At 53.0% G+C, this 27212-nt stretch overlaps 1 protein-coding gene across 9 annotated transcripts; it reads right to left on the bottom strand.

Annotated features, from left to right (window-relative positions):
• Window positions 1–3736: 3736 nt before the first annotated feature.
• On the bottom strand, window positions 3737–27026 carry Krba1 (KRAB-A domain containing 1). 9 transcript variants are annotated; one of them, XM_046429855.1, is made up of 19 exons: window positions 26916–27026; window positions 20452–20578; window positions 19950–20069; window positions 19261–19410; window positions 18476–18631; window positions 17295–17426; window positions 16904–17077; window positions 15732–15887; window positions 14856–15056; window positions 14239–14382; window positions 13692–13865; window positions 11801–11953; window positions 11065–11241; window positions 10272–10475; window positions 10041–10181; window positions 9495–9602; window positions 8900–9010; window positions 6975–7400; window positions 3737–6397 (listed from the first exon to the last, which is right to left on the bottom strand). In XM_046429855.1, the coding sequence occupies exons 1-19, from the start codon at window positions 26925–26927 to the stop codon at window positions 6303–6305; spliced, it is 2961 nt and encodes a 986-aa protein (XP_046285811.1). In that variant the 5' UTR covers window positions 26928–27026; the 3' UTR covers window positions 3737–6302. The 9 variants fall into 9 exon arrangements, 8 of the variants coding, with proteins under 8 accessions (XP_046285811.1, XP_046285810.1, XP_046285813.1 ...); XM_046429854.2 differs by lacking the exon at window positions 3737–6397 and having other exon boundaries at window positions 6631–7274; window positions 7305–7400; XM_046429857.2 differs by lacking the exon at window positions 3737–6397 and having other exon boundaries at window positions 7030–7274; window positions 7305–7396.
• Between the last annotated feature and the right edge of the window lie 186 nt (window positions 27027–27212).

Below are 27212 nucleotides of genomic sequence, written 5' to 3'. Positions count from 1 at the left end.
AGGGTGGACTTTGTGGCTTCTCAGCTTTCCTTCAGCCTTTTTTCACCTGCTAGTTTAGCTTTGGTTTGTAATTGCTTCCCCTTCCCTGCAGATGGCTCTGAGGCGCTGGAACTGAAGCCCCTCTTCTTGCACCAGCATTCTCCTCTGAACAGGAATTCCTGCCGGCTCTGCCCTAGATCTCATACAGAAAGCGTCTCTGTGTGCTCTGACGGACAAGCAAAGACATCTCAGACCAAAAATAGCCTCCTTTTCTGCTCACAGCAGCCTGAGAGTCCATTGAAAGTTTCTGGTAAAATGCAAATATTTCCTGCGGTGGGGGAGGGGGAGGCAATAGAATGGACTAATTTAATCAGCTCCCTAGTTGAGAATTTCCAAGGGGCTGGGATCCAGAGAGATAAATTTCATTGTGGGGTTGGGAGAGGGAGGGGCAAAGGCCAGTAGGAGGATTCTCAGCTGGGGACACTGACCCCAGAACCTGGGGGGCTCCGGTGCCATGCACATGCCCCACCCCTGCAGCTGCCCCCTGCCTATTACAGGGCTCTGTGGTCCCTCTCCCCAACCCACCTCCCATCACGGTGAACTTCTGCCTCTGAAGAAGTGCCATAAGCCTGTCTGGCTGGGCCAGGGAACTCCCCGTGACAAGCAGGGAGGGGAGCGGAAAGGCCACGGGAACCCTGACCACAGAGGGGGATTGTTCTGCGTTTGCCCCCAAGATCAGCTCTCAGCCCCTGCTGCCTGTTAGAACCTCCCAAGACTTGAAAACATGCTGGGGGATTGTGCCTTTCTTCTGTTGATTACTTCAGTGTTTACACACACACACACACACACACTCACACACAGAGCTGTGCGACTTGGAGCATGCCTCTAACATTTCTGTGCTTCAGCTTCATCACCTGTAAACTGAGGCTACCTGAGTTGTTATGAGGAGTAAGGAATGAAGGAAACCCTCGGGAGTGTTCAAGTTTTCTCCACATGAATCTTTAGTGGGTTTATTCTTAGATTCTTGATTTTTTTCCCTCTGCTACAAATGAAAAATTTTAAATAATTTTGATTTTATAACTTCTGTTGGTATATGAAAATACAAATTATTTTTGGTGTGGCTTTTTATCAGTTACCTTATAAGCTCATTAATTTTTTTTTTTTTTAATTTCAGCAATATGACTGATTCTGTGCACATTCTACCTGGGAGTGGTGATTCCTGTTCCTTGTTTTCTAATCCTCAAACCTTTGTTTTCTTCCTGCCTGACCTGGCTAGAATATATAGTATAAGACTGATAATAGTGTCTGAGGGGACTCCTCTCTTGTTCCCAGGCTGAGGATACACTTAAATATGCCACCGTTAAGTATTAAGCTTTTTTTGTTTGTTTGCAATTTTTACCAAAGAAAGAAATTTCCCTTTTCATCCTAACTTACTTAGAATACGTACAGGTGTGGGCTTTGATCACATGGTCTTTCTATAGCCATCGAGATAATCACAATTTTCTTCCTTCAGTAGGAATGCCAGTTACTATTGGTGATTTTCAATTGTCAAAAATCATTCTTGAATTTCAAAAATCAAACATGGCCATGATGTCTTCTTCTTTTCTTTCTTCTTGGTCCTGGGGATTGAACCCAGGGATGCACTATCACTGAGGTACGTCCCCAGCCCTTTTTATTTTGAGACAGGGTCAACAAGTTACCAGGCTGGCCTTGAATTTGCAATCCTCCTGCCTCAGTCTCCCGAGGAGCTGGGATTCTATAGGAGTGTGCCACTATGCCTGGTTATGGTGTTTTATTATTCTTATACGTGGATGGGTGATTTGGGAATATTTTATTTAGGATTTCTGCTTCTGTGTACATGTTCTGAGACTGGCCAGTGATTTTCTTCTCTGGATTATGCTTCTGAAGTCAGTTTCAAGGTTATGCTTGTCTCATAAACCAGCTAAAGAGCCCATGTTTCTCTGTTCCTCTGGAGAGGATTGTGTATTGTTGACATAATTTCCCTGCAAATGGGAGGTAGAAAGTCCCCATGCCACCTCTGGGCCTGCGGCTTCTTTTACGGAAAGATGTTTCATGATGGAAGCAATTTTTTTCATTGGTATAGAACTGCTCTGGTTTTCTCTCTCATTGCTTCTGTTTAAAGGTGTCTTTTTTTTTTTTTTTTTTTTTTTTTGCCTGTTTCCTCATCAGGAACTTTATTCAAATGTGTGTGTGCTGGGAGAAAGGGGTCAAAAAGAGGCCCTGAGGGCAAAGGAGGAAATATAAGGGATAACTTTTTTAAAGAATAGTAATGCAGATTGCCTGAATATCTCATCAAGTCTAAGTGGGCCACACACTTTTCATTCTGAAAACTAAGCAAGAGGTAAGAGTAAATTAAAGTTTTCACCGTAAAGAAATGGTAACTATTTGAGGGCTGGGGTTGTGGCTCAGCAGTAGAGCACTCATCTAGCACGTATGGGGCCCTGGGTTCGATCCTCAGCACCACATAGAAATAAAGTAAAGGTATTGTGTTCAACTGCAACTAAAAAACAAAAAGAAAGAAATGGTAACTATTTGAAGGCACAGATATGTTTCACATTACCTAAAGTATGGATGTATCAAAACATTCCATGTTACCACATTAATATAACAATTTTTATGTTTTTTAAAGGTGTATTCTTGTGGGAGCTTAATATTCTAACTAAATTTCCAGATTTTTGGCAAAAAGTTGCTTGTATCATCTTATCTTCCTCTTGTCTGTGGTACCTGAAGTCATGCACCCTTTTCATTCCTGAAGCAGATTTGTGCTTTATTTTCTAAGTTGCTGAGGCTGATCTCGAACTTGCCACCCTCCTGCATCAGCCTCCTCAGGTGCTGGGATTACAGACATGCGCCATGGAGCCTGGCTGTGCTCTCTCTTCCCATTGACAAATTTCACCACAGCCCAATCAGTGTTATTGGTTGTGGTAATGACATTTTTGGTGGTGCTGACTCCATCTTTTGCAGTATGCTATTCCATTACTTTCTGCTGTCTCTTTCTCCTCATTCACTTCGGCGTGGACTTGCTTTGCTGTTCAGTTGGCAGCTCCTGAGTTCCCAGCCATCACAAGCTCACCTGTGCCCAAGTACTCAGCTTTATGCTACAAGTTTGGATACATGGCATTTGCTTACAGTTCTAGATGCTTCTAGCTTCCACTATGATGTCTTCATTGACGTGTTATTTTAGCAGTATAATTCCGATTTTTTGAATATACAGAATTTCTGGTTACATTTTGCTGCTTGATTCCAGCTTAAAAGATAAGGCATGATCAGTCAGAGAACATACTCATATAATCTCAATACTTTTACACTTGTGTAAACTGCTTGGTCTTTTTTTTTTTTAATGTTTGGCATCTGCTTGCAAAGAACGTGTATTCAGTAGTCCTACAGTGCAGTGTTCTGTGTCCCCTGATCAGGCGGATTCTGTTATTTGGCTTGTTCAGATCTTGTATTTCCTTCCTGATCTGTCTTATCAACCTTTGAAGAAAGTATGGTAAAATATCCCAGATGATGGTCAATTTGGAACTTTCTACTATTAGTCCTTTAAGGTAGCGCAGGGAAAAATGGAATGAATGAGAACTGCCCCCACCGCCGACCCATAGCAACACTGTCAATCCAAACTTGACAGGAAAGAGGAAAAGAATGAGGGGGAGGAGAAGAGAAAATCCCAAATAAATGACAACATCAAAAATAAAACCCTTGAACATGTGGGGTAAATACAGGGCACACACTATGATGCTACATTCAATCCTAAGTATTATCTGTAATTGCTACATTTAAATGGGTTAAGGGGTCCCAGAATAACATTTAAGATGGATTATGAGATAAAATCCACATGTAGATGGTTGATAGGAGGCACATTTAACACATGGAGATGTGAGGTCAAGAGCAATCTGGCGGGGCTAGGTTTGTGGCTCAGGGGTAGAGCACTTGCGTATCATGTGTAAGGCCCTGGGTTCAATTCTCAGCACCGCATATAAATAAATGAATAAAATAAAGCTTCATCAATATCTAAGAAGGTATTAACAAACCCAAGAGCAATCTGGCTACCAGTGCTTGAGGCCCCTTTAGGAGGGAGTAGTGAACTGCATGGTGTTGACAGGCAGTGAACTGTGGTCCCTGTACTCTCTCCCCCAATTCCACTGGACACTTAGGGGTGGCTTAGGTGGGGACATGGGAAACCTACTCACATCTGAGTGGGACCTTCCCACTTTCCTGCCTCATGAGGGCCTGGGCTGGCAGGGGGAGATGGAGTAGGCGGAGGGCCCCTCATGAGCTGGGTGGGGAGGGAGGGAGGACCTGCACTCAGGCCAGCTGGGAGCTGCTTCCCAGGATGGTGGCATGCAGACCTGGAGCCTTCGTTGTCCCCACCTCCAGGCCCCTCAGAAAGGTCCTGTTTTCCTCAAAGTGGCTACATTTCTTCTCCAAAAGAGCCCCTGCACAGCAGCTGGACACAGCACCAAATACCTATATTGTATATAGCCTCTCATCAAATCAGACTCTAGAAGGCTCTTCAGCTAGCAATCATGGAAGACGCTAGAGACCTGCTTCCTGCAAGATGAACACAGCTGCCCATCAGGGAACTTCCTACCATTTAACCATTCACATCCCATGGTGACCACAGTAGTCTGGTGAGCCCTGGACAACCTGGGCTGGGTCAGTCCTGACTCTCCTGTCAGGGGCAGACTCAGGCAGGAGGAGGTGGCGCACCAAGGAGGAGGGGCCAAGTGCCGGGCAGCAATGAGAATGCTAACTCTTCCCAGCTCTACCAATGGCAGCTGCAACCCTGAGCAAGTATTTCATGTGCCAAACTGTCCCTTTGCCCCTGTGGCATAGGGCTCATGTGCTGTCTGTAAAGCCCAGGGGACAAAAACCACCTTGATGTCCCACTCAAAGTGGGACCCTTCCCGCTGCCCCTGCTTAGAAGGGAGAGAAGAGAGGAGAGGGCGTGTTTCAGCAGATGGACAGAATTCCCTCCCTCCAGGCAAGGGCCACCCACGTGGGACACCTCTCCAGCCAGTCTGCGTCCTACCCCTGCCTGCTGGTGCTGAAAAGTGCCCAGTGCTACTCTGGAACAGGAGCTGAGGACTTTCCCGTCCTGTCAGCACAGCGGAGAGGCCACTCTTCCAGCCAACACCCTGCCTACACAATCTGACGCGTGCTGACTTCCTCGCCATCACCTCGGCACTTGCTCTGGTCCTGTAAGTACCTTAAATGCCCCTTTTGGTGGTCTCGGCCCCGGGCTGCTCTGCTGAGACACCACTGGCAGCCAGCAGCAAGGAGGGGTGAGCCCCATGCAGGACCTGGAGGGGCATCAGGTCACAGCTGTCTCCAGTGGCCCACGCCTTAGGGACACACTGGGCAAAGCAGCTTGCGTGGTCATTGTGGACAGAGGGCCCTCGTGGCCTTGGGCTTCAGCAGGGGCACCCAGGGTCCCCAGGGCCCTGTGTGCATTGGCACAGTTCCTGGACGTTCTTCAGATTAAATGAGGATGTGGGTGGAGCCCCAGCTCTGGAGATGAGGCGGGCAGCACTGGAGCACTGTCCAGTGTCCACGACGGGGCCACAGCTGGTCTGTCCCACCCAGCAGGGCAGGAGCCTGCTTAGTGACAGTGGTCATGCCACTGGTGTCCAAGACAAACCCAAGACTGACCCCATTCCCTTGTGTGTTATGGGCCGGTGTCCCAGCCTGTGCTCAGGACCTCAGGCCTTACTTAAAGAGAGGGTCTTTATAGAAGTGATCAGGTTGAAATGAGCTCTGAGGGCAGGCCTCCCCAACACAGCTGGCACCCTGACACAAAGCAGGTACCCGGAGACAGAGATGCACGAGACACTGCAGATACAAAGACGGCACCTCTCTGTGCCTGTATACAGAGGCCGGTACAGACCTGCCCTCGTGGCCAGCAGAAAGAACCAACCCTGAGGATCCTGAGCTCAGGCTTCGGGCATGCAATGCCAGCCTGTGCACTTGTTGGGTAGCCCTAGGCTAGCCCCTAGGGAGCAGCACTGCTAAGGTGCCTTGGCGTCTCCAGAGGTGCATTATGTGGGATGCTGAGCTGCATTGTCCCCACTGTACTGGGGGCCCAGTCCAGCCCAGTGTGGGCCCCCACCAAGTGCCTTCCTATAGGAGTCAAGGGCCCTTCCTCAGCAGCTAATATCCTTTAGAACCCACACTGGTCATCCAGCTTAGATTGCAGGGCAGAGTTCTCTCAAAACCACATGTGCCAGCATTTACTCCAGGAAAGCAAGGGCCCAGCCCTCTGCTGGGCTCCAAGATCAGGAGGGGCGGTGGTCAGGGAAAGGGCCTCATGGTCCCGATACACGGCTCTGTGCGCGCACACACCACCACCTGAGTGTGGATGGTCCTCGTGAGGACAGGAGGGAGCAGCATCTGACTGAACCTGAGCCAAGACACCAGAGGCATAGTGAGGAGTGCACCCCACAGCAGCCTCCTGAGCAGACGCCACTGAGCTGGCACAACCAGGGCAAAGGGCGGGCGTCTGGCAAGGGGACGCCAGCAGAGCAGGGGAGGAAGGCCCATCCTGGTAGAGGGCAGCCTGGGGCTGGCAAGGGGCACCCAGGCTGCCCTGCACCCTCAGACAGCTGAGCTGCTGAGGGGCCTCACCGTGGGCTCCTGTGTTCACCACCCCAGAGGGTCCCCGGAGGGCTCTCCCAGCAGGCTGCAAAGATCCCTGCCTGGTTCGGACCCTGACTGGTGCTGCCCCTGCAGGCAGTGGCTCCAAGTCTGCACTTGTTGCAAGAGTCATCAGGGGGGTAAGGCAGCAGGCACAAAAGTGGGGAGAGGGCCTTGGCACCCAGGATGTCCGAGAAGGGGGTGCCCAGTCAGCACAGTGTGGCAGTTGGGTGCCATGGAGGGGGGCTGCTGGGATGGGCTGGGTCTGGGTCTGGAAGGTTCTGCTGGGGGAGCATCAGGGGGCACCAGGTGGACCCTCCCTCTGGGGAGTCCCAGGGGGTCACCTGTCCGGCAGCCTTCTGCTTGGACCCGCAGGATCTTTGGTTTAGGTCTGGCAGGGCCCTTTTGCCTCCAGTAGGGCACGTGTCTGTGACCCAGTCCATTGGCCCAGCGAGGCCCCCGGGGGAGTGACCAGGGCCAGGAAGCCTGGCGCTTTGGCCCAGGACCCTGGTGGCGCCTCCCCAGCCGATCCACTTGGGTCCTCATGGTGGCTACTTCTTGAGCCAGTCCTGCCAGGGCTGTGGCCAGCTGGTCCAGCTTCTCTGTGAGCGCAGCACCAAGACTGTGCAGCTCCTGTCGCAGGGGCCTCCCACAGGGGCATGGTGGCTGCGGGGAGGCAGCTGGCCACAACGGTGAGACAGCTGCCGGAAGGGGACACTTGCTGGGTGGCTCAGGTGGGTCCCTGGGGAGCTGCCTCCTTTGGGTCCTGGCTAAAACCAGAGTGAGGACAAGGTTAGAGTTTCTGTGCTGTAAGGAGCTTTTGACCCCCAGTTCCCTTGCACTAGTGTTCAGTGTCATGCCTGCTCTCAGCCTGGCTTCTAGAGTGAAGGAAGTTGCCTCGGGCTAGAGAACACGGGTGCTACGCCTCATTACAGCCAAATTGCCATCTTCTGCCATTCCCCACCCTGATGGGTAGGACCAGCCAGACACGGGTTCCATGGTGACCAGCTTTCTCAGGACAGTGGTCTTTCAACTTCTGGGGAAAAAAAAAAATTGGTGCGTTCCTCTGCCACCACTAGGGCCAAATGTTCCACCTATCCCTGCCCTGGGGGGTCAGTGAGAAGGGCCCAGAGAAGGCCCCAATGGAACAAGGCTAGGGTTGAGGGTGAGCACCCAGGAGATGGGCCAGGAGTCCAGCTGAGAACCATTAGGATATTTCCAATGGGGTCACTCAATACCCAGTGCCCTTGGATACAAATGCCCCCCTCACTCAAAAGTTACAGATTGAGAGATTTTGATGTCTTAAATTATATTAAAAAATAATCTAGCAGGTGCAGTGTGTACACCTGTAATCCCCAGTAGCTCAGGAGGCTGAGACAGGGGATCTCAAGTTCAAAGCCAACCTCAGCAACTTAGCAAGGCTAACCTTGTCTCTAAATAGAATATAAAAAAGGCCTGGGGGTATTACTCAGTGGTAAAGCACCCCTGAGTTTAATCCCCTAGTATCCCTCCACAAAAGAAAACTCATCTAATCCTTTACCCCCAATTCCCCTGGAGCTGGGCTCTCCCAAGGTAAGCCTTGCAGGCAGCCCGAGGCCAGACCCTGCCATTTCTTAAGGCACTTGGCCGACTGGGTGGACAGAACTGCTACCCCTGTTCTTGCGCCCCAGCCAAGGCTCTGCCCTTCTCTTGTCAGCACCCCAGAGCTGCAGGTGGAGCAGAGTGATGGCTTGAGTGGTCCAAGGCCCCAAGGCCCCAAGCCCTGTCTGGTCTAGTTCTTCAGTTGAAGTAAGGACGTGGCCCTGCCCTGAGGGAGGGCAGGGGCCAGCCCAGAGTGCACCCCCACTCCAGGCCACACTCCCAAGTCCCTGGTATGAGGCTGCCCCAACGTGACCCAGGGAACAGGTGACTTGACCTCCTGCCTGTCTCACTGTGGCTCCTCAGAAGTGTGACTTGGAACCAAAGATTTTGGGATGACCCTGGCCAGGTCACTCAACAGTGCTGGTCACTGTTTCCTCATCTATTCTCTGAAGTCCCCTCAAACCCCAAATTTTGATTCAGGACAATTTCTTCACTGCACGAGGTCTTGGGAAACCCTCTCAGTTCCTGTAACGAGACACTGAAGCGAAATGGACACCAGGAGTGGCTCATAGGTCAGACTTTCCCTGCCCACAACCTGCACAACAAACTTGGGAGGGTGTTTTCTTCTTGGAACTGGAGGCTGGGGTCCTGGCCAGTGCAGAGGGGACCGGGAAGCCACCAAGCTCACCTGCAACACTGTGCCTTCCACATCCAGGCTCTTGGCTTCTGGGTTCTTCACCTCCCCCGGAACTGGGCCTTTTTTCCAGCTGAGGGGCAGGCCAGGGATGCCCCGCTGCCTCTGTGGAAAGAGCACAGGGCACTTGGGACAGGGACACATGTAATTTTGCCAGAGCCACTCTGACATGAGGATGTTGAAATGTGGGGAAAAAAAAAAAATCGAGCTTTCCACTTTTAAACAAGGATTAAATGAGATACAAGATGGACACTGGGCCCGTCAGGGACCCTGGCTCTGGTGAAATGGGCACATGAGTAAAGGCCCTGGTGTGCAGCCCCTGCCCTGTTCCCAGCAGGAGGGCTGTGCTGGAGTGTCTCAGTGTCCTCTGCAGCTCCCGCCTTATGCTCAGGGATCCATTAGGTAGGTCCTGCCCCCAGCAAGATACCCCAAGGATGTGCTGGGGGCATCCCCTGGACCACAAGAAGTCCTCCTGACATCTTCTGCAGGGCCATGGGGCAATGAGGAATGTGGTGTGCAGGGGCGCAAGGCAGAGGCCGAGGCCTGTGGACGGAGTAGCTCCGGCCCCTGACTAACTCCCTGGCCCTACCTCCTCCTCCTGCGGCACTGCTGAGAGGGATGGGTAGGCAGGCACTCTCTGCAGCCTCTTCTCTCCTGGGTGACCGGGGCTTGTCTCCTGTCCCTTCTGCTTTTCCTACTGGGAGCAAACACTGGGTCACAAACCTGGGTGGTAGAGTGGTGGCTGGGGGCAGCAGGTGGCATTTCTAACTTTCTTGACAGGACAACCTCCAAGAATTTTTGCTTTTGATGTTTCTTTTGTTGACTGCCAAGTTTTCAAAAAGTTACACGACGACAATGTTATCATTTTGTAAACACACTCATACCTATTGTGCACATATAGTATTAAGTATGTGTCATCGAGTGGCTTGCCAAGAATCCTGCCTCCAGTCACGCGCAAGCCCTGCTCTGGGTACCCTGCTCAAGGGCCCCAACTTCTCCCGCCTCAGCTTCCCTTACAGGCACAAATGTAGAGGACTTTCTGTCCCCAGGCAGAGTAACAAGGGGGCTTGGAGAACTCAGTCTGGACCCCGGGCCCTGTGGGGACACGTGGATGCATGCAGGGACTCAGGCTCACCTGCACCAAGGCCACTGCGGTCCTCAAGCTCTCTTCTTTCAGGCCCATCACGAGGGCTGCTGCCACTGTTGCCTCTGGGGGACCTGCCAGGGCCAGGGGACAGAGGAACTGGATGCTTGCAGCTGCGAAGGTGCTCTATCTCTGTCACAAACAAAGCTGGCATCAGAGCACTGACCAGTATCCTGGAGAGCAGCTCATGGTCACCCCTGCCCCGTGCCCCAGCAGACTCACCCTGAAGGGGTGGCCGCCAGGGCTCGGGTTCCATCCGTGCATCTTCATCAGAGCTGCTGAGGCTTGAGCTGGCGCCAGGGCTGGGGCTGGGGCCAGGGCCAGGGCCAGGGCCCACCAAGCAGGCGAAGCGCAAGGGCCTCACAGGCAAGATCCCCCTCAGAGAGGTCTCTAGACAGTGCAGTGGGGAGGGCCTGGGGGCTGCCCCTATGCAGATGACAAGAGAGCCACCTGGCTATCACCTGATGGCAGCTAGGAGTTTGCCCTGATGACCAGGTTCATGACCAGGTCCCTCATGGTTCAGTCCCCAGCTCATATGGAGAAGTCAAAGCCTGGCCATGTCCCTGGCTGCTCCGGAAGGCCAGTTGGGGAACTTTCCACAAGTGTCAAGTCCCTAGAAGCCACTGTGGTCAGGTTCTTGCCAAGCCCTGGGTCTACGAGTCCTGTAGCCTCTCACAGTCTATGTCCCTCTACCCTGCACCACAGAGACCAGCAGCTGGCAAGGGCAGGAGGATAAGAAAAGCCACAGGACCTGCTGAGCCATCCTCCTGCCCCTGCAGACCTGCAGGAGGCTGCCAGAAGGATCTATCTGGACAGAGCAGGTGGAAGGGGGCTCTTGCCCACCAGATGGCTGCACAGAACAATGGTCTTCCCACCCTGATCTCAGCACTAGGTCACTTTATCTTTTTCTTTTACCAATTTCAGTTTCTGCCTGGCTCTTGCTTCCATCTTCTGGGGAAGGGATGAGAGAGAAGGAAGGAGGAAAAACATGCCAGTAACACTGGAGGCAGCTTACCATCTTGCAGCCATTTCCATGGCTCCGGCCTGATGGTCCCCTGTTCTTTGAACCCTTGGTGGCAGGTGCGGATGCAGCTGGAGGTGAATGCCTGTGGGCTGGTCAGATGCAGGCTCCCAGCAGGCACTTCTCCACCCTGTCTGAGGCAGGATGACTCAGAGGCCTCACCCCTCAGTCCTGTTTTAATGAGAAGCCAAAATGGCTGTGAGCCCTGTGGGGCCTTGTGCTACCACAGAAGCATAGACAGAGAATTCCGCCCACTGTGGGGCTCTCAGGCACACAAATTTAAGGGATCACCCACTCCGCCTGTCTCAGATGGGGTGGGGAAGTGGTGCCCACGAGAGCCTGTTCAGATCCTCCAGCATCTCTTTATTCAGGGACCCAGCTCTAAGGACTCCTGGGAGCCCTCAGATGCCACGTGGGGCTCGCTTGCCAGGATGAAGATGCTCAGCGGACAGGGTTCCTGCTCAGGCCTGTGTGGTGCAGCAGTGGATAGCGGCCAGGGTGTCCGTGTCCTGGACTCTGCCCACGCTCATTCGATAGTGAGACTGTATGTGTGCTCAACAGACCACCTGGCTTTCTGGCCTCAGAACAAGCCTCTGTCCTGGCTGTTTCCAGAGTATCTTCTTGGCTCAAGTGGATCTGGCCCAAGACAGTTGGGGGCAGCCATGCCCAGGCCAAAGGTACAGAAGCTGTCCAGCCCCACTCTCAGGTACCAGGGCCACCACTGAGTTACCTTCCTTGTACGCCATCCAATTCTTAGGTTCCACTCTCCTGGGCTCCCTGTCTGCTGCTGAGAAGCAAGCCCGGGCAGGCTGCTGCCTGGGTACCGGCAGCTCTTTGAGACAGTTCTCCAGCCCCTGGAGTGGGGAGCTTCCTGGCAGGCATCCTGTGAAGATCCAACATTGGCCCTCTTGGGTGACTGGAGCCTTGCCTCTTCTGCAGCGTCCAGGGCTAGGGGCCATCAGAAGAGGCACAGAGCTTTGGACGTGTTGTGGTAGTTCAGGGCCCTGGATGGAGACCTGGCCCCAAATATCTATCAGCCCTGGCTTGGGGTGGCCCTGTCCAGGCTGCCTTATAAGTAAGAAGCCTGACCTGTCTCCTTGGCCACCTTCACAGAAGCCTACCCAGGGTGGAAGAAGGAAGTAATGGGGAGCCTGGCCACAGGTGTGGTTCTAGGCTCCCTCAGTGCACCCAGCTGCCACCATGGTGAGGGATGGCAACACACCAGGTGGCCCTAAGGACTGTGAGTAAGGCTTCCTTTATTACTCAAAAGAAGGCAACCCCGCAGGCTTCCTGTCCTCTGCATATGGCAGGCCACAGGCCACTTGAGAAAACAAATACATTGTAAAAATTGTATCCTAGTGATGGAGTTGTGCCAGCAATGGGAAGGAGCTGAGCTGGAATTCTAGAGGGAAGACCCCTTTCCAGGCAAGCAGACAGTACTGTCCACATTCCTCCCTGAGGGACATGTGCTGATAATTCTGGGCCCAGGCGCAGTTTAGAACCAAAAGCCACATGCATGTGGAGGGCAGAGTATGAGCTACCAGAGGGTGTTTGCTGGTTCTGGGGGCTGCGCCAGAAGCTCCTGAAGGGCAGCGTGAAGGCCCCTCCATTTGGGTTACTTAGAACCCATGTCTATCTGCAGAGGACACATGAAAAAGAAGTGCACCCCAGGACACTCTGCCCTGACACAAGATGAAGTGGTTTTGGTGGCCAAGGGTTAGCAGGACAGAATGTAGAAACATGCCAATGGCAGATGTTTAGATGAAAAGCAAGGTGGGGACCTTCCTGGAATGCCACTGTCCACATGAGGAGACAGAAGCTGGTCATGGCAGGTGTCTCTGGAGGGTGGTCAGATTCAGTGGTGGTTGTGGGAGGCACAATGGGGACTGTGGGGCGGGGAAAGAGAGAGACTTTACTTTTCCCATATAACTTTCTGTAGCTTTTGAACAAAAACATTTGATTTCATTACCCATTAGTAACTAAAAATTAAGCCAAGTCAGCTGCGTTTCAGGCAAAAAGCCCCACACCCAAGGGGTTCCTCCGGGGGACTCAGGCACTGAGAAGAAGGCCTGCATGGCCCAGCCAGAGTCCAGGCTGTAGTTCTAGGCCTTTCTATTAACTAGAGATGGAGCCAGGACACAGATACAAGCAGGTACCCGGTGTGCACCCATGGGACACAGACAGGCCAAGAGTACTTGGATTATTCAGGTGGGGAAGAGGCTAAAGGGATGCTCAGAAGCACTGGAAGACCCCAATGCCCCAAGTCCCCAGGAATGAGTCTCCCAGAGAGACCCAGGGAGGCACAGGTCCCCAAGCACACCTCTGAAGCTGGTTTATTCAAAGCATACTATACTTTCCCCTAAGCTGGAGGCCAGTCTCGCATATCTTTGTGGCTGGGACAATGAAGAGTTTAACTCAATAGGAAAATTGAATATACTACCTGTCTTTCTGGACCAAGTCACTAAAATGGACCCCTGCTCCCACCCTGTCCAAGACAAGTCCATTCCTGCCTCAATGTCCCCATCTCTGCTCTGGCACAGGGCTGATGACCTGACTGGGCCAGAGACCTTGATGGGCAGGGGCCTTGTATGACATCTTGTCCCAGAGGGTTGGTAGCTCACCTTTTCCAGGCCGCTGTCCCTGGCTCCCCCCAGGACTCCCAAAATCCAGGTCCCCATCGGTGCTGCAGGCTGAGGAAAAGCTGGTGGGGGTGCCTCGGGAGCCTGAGGGTTGAGCCAGACTCTCTCTCACATAGCCCTGCAGGCCCAGAGGCAGAGGTGGCTCCTTGGTGGCCTCTGCGGGAAACAGCATTTTTCAGGTCACAGCAGAGCCTGCTGGAGAAGAGGCCCCTGGGCCATGGAGTAGATGGCACCAGGAGACCCTGCCTTGAGGTCTCTCTCTCCAGGGTTTCCCATGGCACAGATGCAAATCCCCAAACCCCACATTTCATCTCCTAACTAAAAAAAAGTTCTCCAAGAAGAAGAGGGCAAGAAGACTTGTAACTGTGCTACCAAAGCTGGAGAGCTGCCTGGAGCCAGGCCCGGAAGAGGGCAGTGGGAAGAAGGTACATGCTTCAGAAAGCTGGAGAGGACAGCTAACAGAGGCCTTGGTGTCTCTCTCCACCGTGTGCATGGTGACAGGCTACCCCAGGCCCACTACACAGTCTACCTTCACTGTGTGATCCTTGAGACTGCAGCTCTGACCGCTGGGACACAGAGGTGGCCAGTGTCCGGAGTGGTGATGACCCACCTGGGGGAATGCCTTTCAGACAGGCCTCCAGAGCTGCCAGTGGTGAGCTTGAGGCCCTGCTGGCTGGGAAAGGAGAGAACACTGTCATCGTCCCTCACAGGTCCTTGCCCTGCCTGTCGGGCCCTGGCTTGGTCCCTGGCTGGCTGCCCCTGGCCTGCCTCTTACAGGGCTGATGAGTCTTACACCAGCTCTGGGACCTGCCGGGCAGCAGACCCTCCTGGAGGGTACTTCGATCCTCTCTCTGCTTCTCCGGAGGGAATGAAGGTGTCCCTGGCCTTGAGGACAGAGATAGGGAAAACCACCTGCCTGCAGTGGCCATCTTCCTCAGGCAGGACCTCAGGGCACAATGAAGGTCCTTACTGAGCCAGAGGGCTGCTGGGGCAAGGCCTGGGTTGAGGACATGGACTGAGGTCACTGTTTGGGAAGGAAGCCCAGGGACAAGTTCCCTGCCCAAGGGACAGGCAGGTTTCCTGGGCTTTGGGAGCTTCTCTGAGCGCAGTCCCACGGAGACAAGGTAAGACAATCCCAGGCCTTACCTTGAGCTGTGGGGCCCCAGCAGTGTGTTCCGATCCCTTTGGTGTCTCTGGTAGCAGAGAGGCTATGACCCTGCCTACCAAGCTGGCAGGACACAGGCTCCAAGTGGCTCTGGGACCAGCTGTCCTCTACCTTGACCACAGTGAATGAGCTGCCAGCTTCGGTACCAGGGCAGGAAGGAGGGGTCTGGAGGTGTCTGGACCCTGTGTGAAGGAGGTCACCAGGCAGCCCAGGTTTTAGGACTGGACTCACCCCAGGTTTTGTGAGGTGAGGTGGGGCTTCTATGGCCCCTCTGCATCCACAACAGTCACTGTGCCTGGGTACAGTCACTTCTTAATCGCCAGCACAGACCAAAGTCACATTCCTACTTCCATCAAAGTCCCTTTGGGTTGCTCTGAAGCTTTCTAAAGAAGGATTAAGTCAGCTCTGTCCAGTTAGCACCAAATCAGATCTTTCTCCTTGGCCAGACAAACCACCCAGTCTAAACACACCTGATGGGTACTCCAAGCCCCAGTCCTACTACCAGACCAGACAATCTGAGGCCAGGCCAAATCCTAGTCACACCACCTACTGCCAGGAACCCCAAATCACAATTACGGCTTGAGGGTCTATTGGGCTACAACTCCAGCTTCTATGTTTTGGCTTCCTGCCCCACCATCCCTTCCTTCCTTCTGAACTTTTACTTCGTTCTATGAAAGCCAGTCTGGGAAATGATCAAGAATGATTAGGCACCTCCTCTGTGCCTTGCTCCATTTGCAGAGCGATGGTGCTCAGTATCAGGCCCTCTGACTGAGGCCTGTGTGCTTTGTTGCGGAAGGTCACCCACTGCCCTGCTTGTGGCAGCTCCTTCCCTCCCCAGCTCAGCAGGTGGCCTTTACCTTCAGAATTCTTATTCAAGGTCCCTGGATCCTCTTGTAGCAGCAGGTCCCCTGCTCCTGAGGGGTTGGGACACCTGTCCTGGGCCTCTGGGATCTCCTTCAGACAGTTCAGCAGACCCTGGAGAGGAGGATCCCCCGAAGGTGACTCAGTCTTCACTAAGAAAAAAGGCACACATGTCCACCAGAGCCCAGAGTCCAGTCCTCACACCAGACAGGATCCATCCAGTGTGCAGTGAGGATACAGGGCCAGAAATCTGCAGATGTGAGTCAGGTCTTCCCATGCCTCATTTAGTCTTGTTTAAGTCACTGTTATTTTGGTGCCCAATTTAAAAATGCCTATCAACCATCCCTCCCAGAACAGGACAGGTGAGAACGGAGAGGCACTCAGAGGCAGAGTGAAGGAGGCGGGGCACTGGACAGTGCCCTGGTCCCAAGCGCAGCCTACTTTGAAGGGGCTGTGACACACACAGTGCGTGTAAGAGGCACACTGTTGAAGTTAACCCCGCCCGGACCCCGTGGAGTGAACCAAGGACCAAAGCTGCAGCAGCCTTTAAAACAGATTGTATTGTCATGTATAACTAAAAAGAACCAAAAAATTAAAAAAGAAAAATAAAACTTAACAAAAAATAAAATAACATGCAGGCAGTATTTAAAGAGAAAAAATAAAAGACATAATAAAGTGTCACTCCAGACCAGCGCTCCTGCCCCCCTGGCTGTCCAGACTGGGGCCACTCTGAGCACCTCACCAAGCGTCAACAGGAAGTAACACTTGAGCGCTGTGGCTCTTCTCCTGAGTCCCAGGTTAGGAAAAGTGAAGAACAAAGAGCAACCAGGGCAGCATGCGTGCTTCTGAGTTTTTTTTCCTATCCTAATGCTTCTTTAAGAGTCACCTGGGGCTGGGGATACGGCTCAGTTGGTAGAATGCTTGCCTTTCATGCACAAGGTCTTGGGTTCTAATCCCCAGCACCACACACACACACACACACACACACACACACATACACACACACACAACCACCTGGTTTCAGTCACATGACATTGGGAATACAGGAGCAGCCAGGTTAGTAATGATCCTCAAGGGAGACAGTGTGGAACAGAGAAATAGCTACAGAATGGCTTTCCAGGCACTTTGGAGCCCTTGGCCTGAGGGCATCAGATGCCCAAGGACTCACCTGGCCAGGGTGGGCTTGCTGGCCCCGGCTTCACCGTGGTCAACCTTGATGCACCCAGGAGAGGGACAGCAGGTAGTAAGTTTGGTGCTGCCTCAGCATTCTGGGGCCCAGGCACAAGGATTTCTTTCAGACAGTTGATGAGGCCTTGCAAGGGGCTATTCCCAGGAGAGATTCCTGCACACAGACAAGGTCACTGAGGTCACTGTAGTCCTGACAGGGCAACATAAGACCTTCTACAGTCACTGGGATCTCTGGGCAGCTGAGAATCACCCATGTGAACAGACGAGGCCTGCCCACTGAGGCTGCTACAAGACTAAACTGACTATTCCCCTGTAGCCCACTCAGCTCCAGGGCAGGCCTGATCTCATCCCCAGGAAAGCCAGAGTCTCACCAGTCCTTGAGGTCCCTCTCTCCTGGATTTGGTGGTTCTTCCTCTGGCCAGAGCTGCAGGTGGGAGGGCTCAGCTCCTCAGCAGGCGTTCCTGGGCCTCCCCTTCCTGTTGGCCATGGTTTGTCCACAGTTTCTGTTGCAGAAGACAAGGAAGGCCTTTCTAGCCTGGGCTCCACTTTGGGATCAACCAGATCCAGTCACCACGAGGAGAGACGCCTCTAGTTCCTCAACTCCCTGGGGGCAGACAAGTCCCAGAAGCTAGCTTTGGAGGACCTGTTCCAGGAGGGCTGGGGACCTTTCCCTGTTTCCTTCTAGTTCAACTGTAAATACCAAGACGGTTCACTCGAACAAGCCCGGACACTTCCTCCAGACCTCAGCCTCTGAACACCGCTCAGCAAGTAATGTCTGCAGCTTCAACACACTGACCCCACTCTCACACTTGTGCTTTTCAAATCAGGGCACATGGAATGTCAGGGCATGTGGGTGGATGACACCTGAAATCAGAGGCTAAGCAGGCTGTGTTTTGGGGAATGCCAATCTTTTTTTTTTTTTTTTAATATTTATTTTTTAGTTGTATTTGGACACCATACCTTTATTTTCTTTCTTTTCTTTTATTTATTTTTATGTGGTGCTGAGGATCAAACCCAGGACCCTGCACATGCTAGGCGAATGCTTTACTACTGAGCCTCAACCCCAGCCCTGGGAATGCCAATCTTATTCCATATTACTTCAAAATATTCTAATAAAAAGATATTTAGACAAATGCAAAATTTGCAAGAATTTTTAAAGGTACAATGAGACCCCAGAGAAATTCTAGGGCTACTGTGGCCTTCTCTGAGGTTAGGCTTTGATATTAGACGGTCTGAGAGTCAGAAGAGGTGCACACAGGTGAGTTACCTGCTGGGCCCTGTGGCAGAAACTGCCTGTGTACATGCACATGGTCCTCAGCAATAAGGGGTGGATGAGAGGCCTCCAGGGAACCAGGCATTGCGCCCCTCCCATTTGGTCTCCTGACCAGAAGCAAAGTATGCTGCCCTGCTCTCTGGGACCTTCGCCCCCACTCAGCAGCAGAGGAGACTGAATCCCAGAGAAAACAAAGAGGGTGAGGGTTCAAGTTCCCTGACTCCAGGGTTGAGGACCTTGAAGTATTGATGGTCCCCATCGTTGCTGGATTAGACTCACTGATGAGGAGGGGTCTTCCGGGCCCCCCATCTCCAGGCGGGCCACTGGAGGACGAACTGCTGGTCGGTGTAGTGGCCAGGCTGGGCTGGCTCACAGGGCTGTCCGGAAGGCAGCTGAGCAGACCTGGGGGAGGGCAAGACTCCACTTCCATGGTCACTGTTGAGGGGGAGAAGACACTAATGCCAAGGTGCTCCTGCCACTGTCACCACCGGGGTCCTTCCTTGCCATGCTCCACTAACAATGGCCAGGACACCAGGGACCTAGGCACCGCTGTCACTAAGCTGACCCCCACATTACAGCCCTGGTCACGCACTGACGAGGCTGCACTCCTCCAGCCTCTGCTCACTCCATTCTCATCTGTCACCAGCTGAGTGGGGAGGTGGGGCCTGAGGTGTGTGAGCAGGGACCAGGGGGAGGACAGATGCCTGGAGAGGTGGAAACAGCACTGACTGGGAAGTGACCTGGGCCTCACTGGCCACTCAGAAGGCTCAGCCTCCCTCCCTCCCTCATCTGCAGGACATCAATAAACACAGCTCACCTACCACGCAGGGCCCAAGGCACAGGTTGGGGCCAAGGTGAGAAGCCCAAGCTGCTCTGCGCTCACCGCACCCAAGAGCTCAGAGGCCAGGCACACAGCCAGGGGCTGGCACACAGCCACTGGCGACTGCCTCCCTGCAGGAGTGGAGAGGAGCTGGGCGGCACACTGGGCCCAGGGTGTGGACTTGGACTTCACCTTGTGGAGGAGCTGTGAGCGCCACAGAGACCGGCCTGGCTGGCTGACTTACCCTCAGGGCTCGCTCTTTCTCCATCCAGGCTGGTTCCCCTGCTCTCAGGGCTGTCCTCAGTGCCCTTGACTTCCCGGAACAAGAACTCTGGGATCCCCTTCACCAACTGCACCAGGGCGGTGAGGTGCAGGCTGTGCCGAGGCTGTCTTCCTGTGGAGGGCCACAGTGATCCCCGCGCCCCTGTCTGCTCAGCACCTGTCCCTCAGGCAGCCCTCCCGACCACAGGAGGAGCAGCCAGGATCAGGGGGGAGCAGTGTGCATAGGGACACAGGGGTCTCCTACACCTGTCTCCTTTCTTAAGGGAATGTCAAGCAGGGCTGTCCCCACCAGCTAGCCCTCTGCCTTTCCTGGAATCCCCTAAACTCCCGGCCTTGCTCAATCTGGGCCCTGTGGAGCAAGTCTACCATCAGAGGAGCCGCAGGCTGGCTCTGCAGGGACGGCAGGGATAAGGGTTCCGCTGGAGGCAGGAGCAGGCCTAAGGTGGGTGTGCTCTCCAGGGTGACCCCAGGTTCTTCTGGCACTGCTCGGTGGAATGGACCATATGTAACATGCTCCTAGTCCAGAGCAGTGACAGGTCAAAGCCAGGGAGGGCTGCAGTAGGGAGGGCTAAATTAAGCATGTTGAGGTCACAGTGTCACCTGAGGACCATGAGTAAGAGGGGGAGCCCAGAGTCTGCCCAGAGGACTTACCCTGGGGGCTTCCCTTTACAGGAGGCTCCTGCCCCTCATCACCGTGACTCCCTCCTCCCATAGCTGCTCCAGGCTCCGTAGGTGACAGAAAAGCAGAAAGGGGAAGCAGCTCATCTGTCCCTGGGGAGAAAAGCAAGGACAGTCACCCTGGAAACAGAATGGTCTCTCCGTCCCAGAATCGAGTTGTGGCCCAGGCACCCCACATACTGTGCAAGTATCTCTGTGCATGTTGGTGGGGCCACCCACACTCAAAGAACCAGAGCAGCAGAACCTAACAGTCACTGCAGACCTCACCAAATGGTACCCAGCGGGAACAGGGAGGCCCGGCCCAGCACCCAGCTTTCAGGAGGCCCCTAAAACTGTTCCTTTCGTAGATGAGAAGACTAAGGCCTGGAGGGCCCGGGGTCCTACAGTCCTGGGGCCTCCTGGACTCCAGCCTCCCCAATTCCATTCTCAGTTGGCACTCGCCGCCTGCACCCCAGGGAGGCCAGTGGAGGCATACCCACGGAGACCAGCGTCTCGTAGTTCTCCCGCATCACGTCTCGGTAGAACTCCCGCTGCCGCTCCTCCAGCAGCCTCCATTCCTCCTCGGAGAACCGCACGGCCAAGTCCATGAAGCTGATGGGCACCTGAGGGTGGTTGGGGAATGTTGGCAGTCCTGCCAGCAGGGCCAGCCCAGCTGCCCCCCAGCTCAGTGCCCTGCACACGTCTCTGGGAGAACATGGGGATGGAGCGGGAGCAGTGGGTGGGTGGGACCTGATACCAGAAGCAACAAGAATTGGCTAGAGACGGTGCTGGCAGTCAGCTGGGTCCCCAGCAGGACTTGTTGAAGCTCTAATCTCCAAATCGGTGCATGTAACTTCACTTGGAAATAGAGTCACTGCAGGTGTAACTAGTTAAGAGAAGTCACACAAGTACCGTGATCCTTTAAACCAGGTGACTTGTGTCTGTATAAAAAGAGAAGAGACACAGAGACAGACCCTGAGGGGAGGAGGCCATATGAAGATGGAAAAGATACTGCAGTGACAGCCACAAGCCAAGGAAAGCCTGGGTCCCTAGGATCTGGGAGAGGCAAGAAAAGAGCCTGCTCTCAAACCTGCAGAGGGAGTGCAGCTATGGATATCTCAGTTCCAGGCTTCCAGACTCAGAAGGAATGAAGCTCTATTGCTTTAAGACCTGGGTCTGTGGCTCTGTCACAGCAGCCCAGGAAACTACAACAGTCTCATGTCACCCAGTCCCTAGGCCCCACAAAAGTCAACCCTGGGATGAGAACTCTGGCCAGCCTGGACTTCACCTTGTGAGATTCTCTGAGTTAATAAGCACACTTCCCTGAGAATGTGAAGGCCTGAGATCCTAGTGCTGAGGATTAAAATAAAAAAGAGTTGGCTGATAAAACCAATTAGTTATCAAGGGTGAGGATCCCTTATCTCAAACACGTGGGACCAGAAAAGTCTTTTGGATTTCCAGTTTGGGAATATTTGCTTCTACATAATGAGACAGACTTGGGACAGGACCCAAATATAAACCTGAAATTCATTTATGTTTCCTACGCATTTTATACACATGGCCTGAAGGTATTTTTTAATGTGCCTGCCTTTTGACTGTGACCTGGTACACGAGCTCAGGTGTGGGATTCTCCACATGTAGCATGATGCTCATAAGTTTTGGATTTGGGAGCATTTTAGATTTCAGGATTTTTTATTAGGGATAGGGATGCACATCTATATAATTAAGAAAAAAAAAAGTTGTTTTTTTTTTTTTTTAGCAGGGATGCTACAACACTCAGGAATCAAACAAAGTTTGACCCCCTCCCTAGGCCACTCTAGTAGCCTGTGACCCCTCTGACTTGTGTTTAAGTCCTTGACCTTCAGATTCCAATCTTATGGGCACAGCTCTTCCACAGACCCTCTGCTGCCAGGCTGAGTCCAGCTCCCAGCTCTGCCAGGCACAGCCTGCCTCACTTTCCACGTCCTGCAGTACACAGGCACTGACTCCATGAGGCGATGCCCACGAAGCCCTTCTGCATAGGTAGACTCTCCAGGAGACAGATAAAGAGACCCTTACTAGACAGCGGCCCAGGTGTACGAGCAGAACCAGTCAAACTATCTCTTTAGTCAGGTGAACAAAACCTCCAGCGCATGTTTGCATCAGGTCAACCAGAACAGAAACATCATCAATGTAAACATCACTAGATTCAAAGACCCACACGATGAGCCCACAACTGATTTATGGCTAGAATGCTTAACCAAGAAGAATCATTCTGAACCCATATATCAAATGATTGACATGGGATTTGATTTTCGAGGAAGCTTGCCTGGGAATCTGCACTTCTCTTCCCAGGAAAATCCTGACTCAGAGAGCTCAACCCTGGGCGAGCCCCAGTCCCAGGTGAGAGGCGTCCACACCTCTCCCTGTGCCTGGCTTCTGACAGTCCTGTTCTTTTTAGCAGCACAGTGAAGAACCTACTGGGGCTAAGTTAAGATCCTACTGTCCCCTTGGAGAGACCTCCTTGGACCCCTGTCCAGTGACACTCCAGGCTGTAGTGCAGCTGTCCTCACCTCGCCACGCTCCCTACCCCAGACCTCTGTTTCACCCTCTCTTCCTTGGGGATGGGAGTCTATTAGACACTGTGCCTTTCTTAGAGAAGTACCCAGAAGAAACCCCAGAACCCTGGACAGCTCTGGAAATGGAGTTCTTACACACCCAGTACTCATCCGATTTCTACACCTTCCACGCTCATCTTCGGCTACCCTGTGGCTTTTTAAGGCAAAAGCAACCCTTCTGTCTTAGTTTCTTTAAAATTTGTCATTCAGTAGATTTTAAAACAACCATGACACCCAGAAAATGGACAGGAAAGAATTTAAAGTTAAGGCAAAAATGAACTTTGTATAAATTAAGCAAAATGTAAGTTCTGAGAAGTGTCCTTCTGGTTCAGAAATGAAGGCGAATTATGATTTGTAAGAAAGAAATTATAAAGAAAATGAAGACACTTGTAAAGCAAAGAAAACAGCTTCTGTCTTTTTTCATCTACTCAGTGATTTTAAAAACCATCACAGCTACTAACTGGCAGCCTTGTCACTCACTCACTGTATTCCCCTGCCTGTCACCCTGACAGCTGACAGCTAGCACCATGCAGTCACACCCCCTGGTGCTGTGGGCACCATCCACAAACCCAGCTAGACAGTCTCTCTAGTGACGGCCTAGATGCACAACTTAACGCACGGCTTGTCACAATGCCATGCAGGAAGAATGAAGTGCATCCGGTGTCAGGTGCATCTGGAGGAGGCCCCTGGGAAACCATCCGCCAGTTTCCACTGACCTCACTCCTGTGCCCTGCTACTGCTGAGCCTGCTGTGTCCTCCCACTGTAATGAATCAGGTGTGAGCCTGTCGACCTGCTTGTCCTCCTAGGGATTCCTGAGCCCTGGATGCTCCTGGGGACCCCAGCACAGGGCTCCATTACTTGGCCACCTCATGCCCCACTGTGTTGGGCCCATCACTCCTCAGTCCTCCCCTCCATCTGCTGGGCCTCTCTGCACTCCCTCTTCCTCCTAGAGACCTACCCAGCCAGGGCTTGGGAACCATGGGGGATCGCAGAGTGGGACAGGGCCAAAAGGTCATCAAAGCAAGTCAGTATCCAACTAATGAAGGCTGCTGGGAGCTTCAGACTTGTCACAATAGGCCTAGGGTCCAAATGGACATAAATGCCACCTATGGACTGAGCAGGCACATTTTACCTATATTCCTTGATTATTAAGTTTAAAGGTACAGATGCTGTGACGGCCAACATGCATGTCCTTTAAAAGTAATATGGATTTAATTTAAAGTATGTGAAAAAACTACAACCTAATGCACTGAGAATACCACCATGTGGGGACTGGGGAAGTTAAAAAGAGGGGTCACAGAGTCAAGAAGGCTGGAAGCCCCTATTTGCAGTCCAACTGTCTCACTGCTGAAGTTAAAGCAAGTGGGAACAGTTAACCACCTGAAGGAATAACCAGAGCAGTGGCACAGCAACGTGTCGCCCAACAGTGTCAGGAGTGTACAGGTGTTGCATGTGGACCTTTCGGGGGACTGGAGGAGCACAAAATAGGTGGAGACAGGTCAACAGCAATGCATGCTGCCTGAAGAGAAGGCGTGCCAACAGAGTGGCACTGTCTCACAAACCCAAGGGTCTGAGTGTCCCTGGCCTTGACCAGGCAGCACGCATGCTCTGCCTGCATTGCAGAGCTCTTCCTGAATGGCAGTGGACACTTTGGCCACTCCAGCTCTGCACTGGAGCGGACCTGCATGCTCCCCAAGCAGCTCTGTGTCAGGACCAGGCTTCCCGTGCAGATTCCACTGCAGGTGGTGCTATGGTGTGTGACCCCCAAGTCCATGTGTTGGACACCTCACCCCTAACTCGAGTGTTGAGAGGTGGAAACTTTATGATGTCATCAGGCCAAGAACAGACTGATGCCACTGTTGTGGGAGTGGGTTAATGACCTTGAGATCATTTCCTGGTAAAAGGCTGAGTTCAGCCCCTTGCTCTTTCTCTCTTGCCCTTCCCCCTTCCACAAGAGCCAGATCCCGGCCCCTTGATCTTAGACTTGTGATCTCCCAAAACTGTGAAATAAATCTTTGTTCTTTATAAATTGCCCTGTCAGGTGTTCTGGTATAGCAGTACAAAACAAACAAGACAGGTGGCCGAAGACTTAACTGGCCACCATTTATTTCCAGTTTGATTGTCAGTTCTATTTTTCATTGAAGCAATTGGCTTAATCTGTGTCTTAGTCCACTTCTGTTTCTGTAATAGAATATCTGAGACTGAGCAATTTGCAAAGAAAAGACGTTTATTTTTTATAGGTCTAGAGCCTCAAAACTCCATACTTGAGGGCATCTGCTGAGGGCTTCTTGCTGCATCATAACCTAATGCAGGGCATAATATGGCGAGGGGGCTGGCACTCTCTCTTTCTCTCCCTCTCTCTTTTATACAAGGCCGCTCCCTGATAACCACTAATCCATGAATAGAGTAATTCATTCACAGGGACAGAGCCCTCAGACCCAATCACCTCCCCAAATTTGCACCTCTCAACACATGAAATTTGGGAGACACCCTTAAATCACAGCATCCTGATTTATCTGTCTTCTGTGAGTTTGATAACTCACAGTTGAATTGATAACTTAAAGTTGATTCTCCTGGGAACCATAACCTAGGGTTGCAATGAACAACATCAGATTAGTTATGGGATTTTAGCCAAACTACTAAATCCATTTGAGCCTTAGCAAACTCATCTATAACACTGGGATCACAACATCCTACCTCATAGGGATGGTGTGGAGACAAAAATCAATTGATATAAGAAAAATACCTAAAATAAATACTGACTGATCTGCAGCCAGATCTGCCTGCTAATATTCACCTGCAGGGCACAGCCTGCCACCTCTGGCTCTACCACACACTACTCCTAACCTCCCAGGAACTCTTTATCGCCAGGCTAAATATATCTGGCTTCTTTAGACATCTGTGAGCAATGCTTTCCAGAGGTCTCCCCACCTCAGCTTCAAGATGGACTCCTGGGTGATGGAGGTATAAAGTGCGAATGGGAACTGACTGTGGCCTGGGTAGGTGCTCCTGTCAAAGGCTTCTCAGGGTTCTGAGTGGAAGAAGAGTGAGGCGCGCGCGTGTGTGTGTACAAGTAAGTGTGCAAACACTCATCTTCAGGGAAGGAAAGCCACTGTCCTCTTTGTGCTCAACCTTGCTCTCCTCTCCCAACCAACACAGCAAAGCTTTTGGGGCTGATCCAGGCCTACTGTAGCTCTCTCTTAAAACACGCCTTCTACTGCATGACTAGCCCCATGCAAAACTGCAGCTTCAGTGTCCTGAGGATTTGCCCACCTCTCACAGTCCTTGCTAGTCTAGACCCATTCTCCAGGTGACTCAGACTAGCAGATCAGACCCTGTACCACACTGCCCTCACTGTGCTTACAAGGTCCTGGGCTCCTAGGAGTCACACTGGATATGAAGACTACAGGCCCTGTCTCTCACTGTGACCTTGCATTCCCCAAGGCCAATCCAGGCCACCTTCTCCAAGCAGTCACATAGCATGAGAATGCATACTTCCCTGCACATTAGATTTAAAAAACCAGTGCTCCAACCCCCTGACTTTGCAGAACAGAAAACTACTGTACGAGGAGGCCCTAGGATGGGGTTTGTGGGCATATCTGAGCAAGGGTGTCCTTGGACTGCCCTGTCAGCCAGAGCTACAAAGGAGACTGCCCTAGCCTGTACCATCTGGCTTCCTGGCTTCTCCCTTCTCCCAAGATGCTTGTTAGGCACTTGCCATGCTAAGATCCTGGGACAGTACCTGCTCTACCTGGCCACACACGGTCCTCACCACTATCCCAACATAGTTGCCTAAAGGTGGCCAAAGTTCAGAGGCCACCACAATTGCATTGCCAGCTCCTGTCCAGGAAACCCTGCAACTCCCCACTGGCATTTTCACTGCCCACAAACTCAGTCTCAAAGGTGCCCAGGGGCTCCCTCCAGCTCTTGGATATACCACTAGGCATTTTACCGACATAAAACTTGGAATCTGTTTTATCTTCTATTTCTCCACTTCCACCTCCCCACTCCCTGGAGCCAGGATCTTGTCAAAAATAAAAGTATCGGATTTAGTAGTTCCCCCTAGGCCTCCATGCCCACCACTCTCAGGATACCTTGTAGCAAAAAGGAAACACGCAGAGAGGGAGGGCGATGCTTAAGTCCAAAGAAGGAGTTTCCCCAGGAGGCTGGGACTCGGGTCCGTGGGTCCCGGAAGAGGGTAGGGGTCGGAGTTGGACCTGGACTTCAGCGCACGAAGTCCTCAGCAGCGGGCTGGCCTGGCTGGGTCCCGGCTCTTCCCCGCCCCGCCGCCCCCGGCCGCGCGGCGCACAGCAGACCCGCCGCCGCGTCCATCGGCCCGCGCCCCGCCCCGGCTCGCCTTACCTGGCGCGCCATCCCAGCACTCAGCCGCGCGGCCGCCCCGCGGCCGGCCCAGCTTCCGGCGGCCACAGGCGGAGGCAGCCACCGTCGGCCCGGGCGGCCCTGCTGCGCGCGGCAGGAGGCGGGGCCGCGAGCGCGGGCCGCGGGGGAGCGGCGGAGTGGGCGCGCCCGGGCCCGCCCCGCGCCTGGCCGAGCCCGCCCCCGCGCCGCGCATCCCGGGAGGGTGGTCCCGCTTCCGGCCGGCGCAGGCGCGGACTACGCTTCCCAGAAGGCCCCGCGGGGCCGGGGCGGGCCGGGGCC

This window comes from Marmota monax, unplaced genomic scaffold (genome assembly GCF_021218885.2).
Source record: "Marmota monax isolate L192 unplaced genomic scaffold, Marmota_monax_Labrador192_F-V1.1 WCK01_AAM20220418_F8-fsc00193, whole genome shotgun sequence".
Classification (NCBI taxonomy): Eukaryota; Metazoa; Chordata; class Mammalia; order Rodentia; family Sciuridae; genus Marmota; species Marmota monax.
Note: the sequence above shows the minus strand (reverse complement) of the source record. Positions and strands in the feature narration are given on the sequence as shown.